Below are 4,110 nucleotides of genomic sequence, written 5' to 3' on the forward strand. Positions count from 1 at the left end.
GGCCATTGGGAACCCTCACCTGGGTTGTGAGGTGCCCCGTACACCCTTCCCCGTGCTGGGGCTGGCAGGGAAAGCTGGTGGACACAGCAGAGGAACCTGCCAGCCAGTGCAGGATCTCACCGAACTGCAGGAACACCTTTTGGTCTCTTCTCTCGAGGAGAAGCTGGTCGAAAGCCAGCAGCTCTGGATACTGCTGCTGCCTGATCTTCTGGATAATATTCTCTGCTTCCTGCCAACAGGGAAACAGCAGAGGTGCAGATGATGCAAAACCTCCTTAAAAATACTCCCTTCACTGGTAAACTGGCAAGTGCTCCTGAACTGTTTGACAGAGCGGTACCCCCTGCCACTTCCCCACCCTTCCCTTCACTGAAAAGCCCCAGCCTTTGCTGTGTGGCTGAACATTTGTCTGTCAAAACAGGTATCAAAATGCCCACACATCCCCTACACAAGAACACACACACTCACAACCACGTGCACATCAACACCAAGCTTGGTGTTTTCTCCCGCATACTGAAACCTATCCAGTATTTATGATGGCTCGCCTGTTCCTGAAGGCCTGTTTGAGCCATTCCAAGCTCACCAACCGGAGCAGAAAGGCAATCTCTAGACTGAGCCATTCAGGGACAGATGCTTGTTCACAGTGGGAAGGAGAGTTGGGAGGTTTGGGGAACCAAGGCTGCTTGAAGCAGCAAAGTGTGCCAGATGCCATTCCTGGGTCCATTAATCTTTGGAGAGGGCAAAGGGGATTTCCTTACTCTCCCTCAACTGGGGCCACACTCACGCCCTGGAGATCCCTTCTGTCTCCCCTCTTTTTGCCATGTTGCCCTAGATTGGAAGAAGAGAGCACTCCTATAGCAACAGAGTGTGCTGTCCCTGCAGGGCTTCCCGCAGTGTCCCGCACCGTCGGGGGCTGTTCCACACGGTAGTTCAAGTCTCCCAGCCAGAAAAGATGAGTAAAGCGATGAGTGATGTTAAATGGACTCAGTTTCTTATCTCCCAGTGTCAGGAAGCGCAGGATGTTCGTGTAGTTCTGGTTGCGTCTGTCAAGACAAGAAACATCTGCCTGACATCCTAAATTGCCATGTAATTTCCAAATGCCTGGGATGGCAGAGGCTGCAGCTTTACCAGGCAGGAACTGCTCCGGCTCAGCAGCTACATAGGAGCAGATCAGAAACTGAGAACTTGCCACCCCAGCAGACAGGCCCAGGGAATGTGCTCCTGAAGCCAATTCTGCTGCCTTCTGGGGCTGTGCTTTTCTGAGCTACATGTCCTAGAAACCCAGCATTAGATTGTTGCCTTCAGATTTCAGCAGCAAACACTTAACTAGATCTTGGCAGCTCTTCCAGGCCCTGGGGAAACCTTCCATAAAAGTTAACTCCATCAGTAGCAAAGACCCTGTGCGGAAATCCCACACCATCTGTTTCCTGGACTGGGAAAGATGACAAGGCCAAAATCTTCATTTCAAGTCCTCTTCACTTTCAAAACCACTCCTTCCAACTGCTCCAGCTCCTCCCAGTGTGGGCGCAGATCTCCCACTGGTGTCAGGATCTTTGCCTTCCAGTCCTGTGCTGACCAGAACCTGCCTAATCCATGAACACTCATTTCACAGCTGGATATAGAGAGCTAGTCACCGTGGGGATATTCCCGTGCTACGCTTCCCTCCTGGTATACCTGAGGGATATTTCTCAGCTGTGTCCTAGGGCTCGCAGCACTGCCCTCAGTGAGGAGGAAGACAGTCCCCTTCAGCACGTTATTTTGAGATGGGAAAAGCCTTCCCACATTTCTCCAAAACACTGTAAATCATGGAACTGTTTTCCTCATGCAGCGAAGTTTTCACGACAGGTCATGCAAGTGTTGTGAGAGACTTTTACACTTGGCTCTGAAATAATTTTGCTGTCCATTTCCCCTGCACCCCTGTGGTATGGCCACATAGTATAAGCCCCTTGTTTAAATGCCCTCCCAGGAGACAATTTTTTTATGGTCATGAAAACATGCTTGTGCCTGTCTGGTGGGCCCTCCTTCCAAACATGACCCAGAGAATTTCACCCTGGCTCAACAGCCATTTTTGAGAGGGGAGGATGTATCTTACCTGTGTTTCTTTTCACTTCCTGAAGTCAAATGGCTGTTAACAAACCCAAAGGATGTTCCATTAAACATGAATGATACTCCCACTGCTCCTTTATTACCTGGCAAAAGGGAAGCCAAAAATTACAAAAAATCAATCCACCTCCAGGCTGAGCCTAGCAAAGGTAATAAAGCACCTAGCACATGTGAAGTGGAGGATGGAGAAGAGAAATTGACTTAATTGGCACAGAAAAAATTAGTGCATTCAGCACAGATTGTGGGAACAAATTTTTAAGGGTGCTAAAAAAATTAGTTGAAGGGAGAGAAGTGCAACTTCCTTGTGAAACCCAAGAACGAGCAATCCAATAGCCGGTCAAGTGTTTGCTGGGAATATAAAAATATATATGTATACATATGTGTGTGTTAAGTATACACACAGGTAGATTTCCTCTCTTACAGGGTAAGATACAACCAGTGCTAGTGGGATATAACTTTAGTAGTGTCACAGAAACGTTGCCCGAGGAGTGTTGTGGAAGAAGAGCTGTTCCATGTGAGCTGAGCAGATCACAGCTGTCTGGGCAGGACCTGCCCGTGCCTCACCCAGCGTGTTTGCAATGCCTGTCTTCACGTTGGCTGTGCAGATGTGGCTGATGCGGTTCTCATGTTCTGGCTTGGCCAGGACAACAATCCTGATGTTCCAGAGGGTATGGATGGCTATCTGCAAGGATAGGAAGAGCAGAAGTTATATGTCTGCAAATACCTGCCAAGCTGCACTGTGGCTGCAGCCTTCCTGACTCCTTTGATAGCACTTCTACAGGAATTTTCTTCCTGTGCTCAGGATATGTTTTCAGTTGTTTTAATCAATGCTGGGTGGAAGGACCTCATTATTTGCTAGTCCTTTTTTCTAGTTAACCTTTGGATTATCTTGCTTGCACAAAATAGTTTCCCAATCATCATGAGAGTTAGAAGTCCTGTTTTCAGGAGAAGTCCATATTTCCAGATATGCTTAGATTTGTTTCTTGACATCACTGAAACCCAGGAATGTCCACAGCTGGTCTTAATAAGGTTCAGTTTCTCTTATGACTCTGCCTGTGTACTGTTACATCCTACTTTGAAAGTGCAGTAGCCTAGGGCGAGATCTAGGCTACAACTGGCTCAGGAAGTTTAACAGTCTCCTCCTTTTTGAAAGTCAAAATAACACCAGCACTTGACTTGAGTGCTCAACATCTCCCCTTGCTCCTAGGCTGGCAGGGTTCCTGCTTTGGCAGTGGGGGGGTCACTGTCCATAGCAACAGGTCCATCTAGTCAGCTCCAGGAACCATCTTATGGAGCCCACCAGACACATTCAGTTCACTTTCCCTCACCGAAATGCAATGACAATAAAGGGAGGGAAAGGGAGAAGGTGGAGGCAAAATCCCACTTATTCCCATCTCTTTTATTTGTACAACATGTACACCCTCATCCTGAGTTCTGTGCAATAGCGGGAATAACCCCTCACCACTTTGAAGCTGATACTGGTGATTTCCTGCAGAGATTGCCTTAGGGTCTCCAGCCATTCCTTTTCCCCCTGGGGATCCTCCTGGGTGCCAATCACATAGATGTCATGAGGGATGTAGTCAGCAGTATCATCACGGGTCTTCCCCTGACCCTTGGAGAGAAACCAGGAGGTGATCTTCTTTGGGGGCGGGGCTGCACCTTTTATTAACACATCGAACACAAAAGGAAATCAGAGCATGTCCTGTCAAAACCAGGATGAAGACAACAGATGGGGACAGAAATGATGGGCTTCACATCTCGTATCACTTTTGTAACAGCCAGGGCACACTATTCTGACAGTGATGTTACCCCCACCTGAGTCACTGAGTGTTGGGGTTTTAGGAGCTCTCATGGTTTTTTCTTCTGTTAAAGGAATTTTGCCATACATGTTGCCAGGGGAGCAAATGGCTGGGTACTTAAGAAAAACAAAAGAGCTGGCTACAGAGTGGGGCGCATCTGGCTACTCTTTTGTTTTCGCCTGAGTGTGTGGGGGCAGTTGTTCTCGGCATT

General features: G+C 48.2%; 1 protein-coding gene across 2 annotated transcripts in view; it reads right to left on the reverse strand.

Annotated features, from left to right (window-relative positions):
- INPP5D (inositol polyphosphate-5-phosphatase D) overlaps window positions 1-4,110 on the reverse strand; it is a 62,064-nt gene that overhangs the window by 10,967 nt on the left and 46,987 nt on the right. For both annotated transcript variants that reach the window (XM_017726268.1, XM_017726263.1), the window contains exons 14-18: window positions 3,563-3,759; window positions 2,665-2,782; window positions 2,090-2,186; window positions 902-1,040; window positions 121-229 (exon numbers count right to left, since the gene is read on the reverse strand). In XM_017726268.1, the coding sequence (XP_017581757.1) occupies window positions 121-229; window positions 902-1,040; window positions 2,090-2,186; window positions 2,665-2,782; window positions 3,563-3,759 (660 nt within the window). The remainder of the gene's footprint in view (window positions 1-120; window positions 230-901; window positions 1,041-2,089; window positions 2,187-2,664; window positions 2,783-3,562; window positions 3,760-4,110) is intronic.

The sequence above is a fragment of the Corvus brachyrhynchos genome, unplaced genomic scaffold (assembly GCF_000691975.1).
Source record: "Corvus brachyrhynchos isolate BGI_N302 unplaced genomic scaffold, ASM69197v1 scaffold450, whole genome shotgun sequence".
Classification (NCBI taxonomy): Eukaryota; Metazoa; Chordata; class Aves; order Passeriformes; family Corvidae; genus Corvus; species Corvus brachyrhynchos.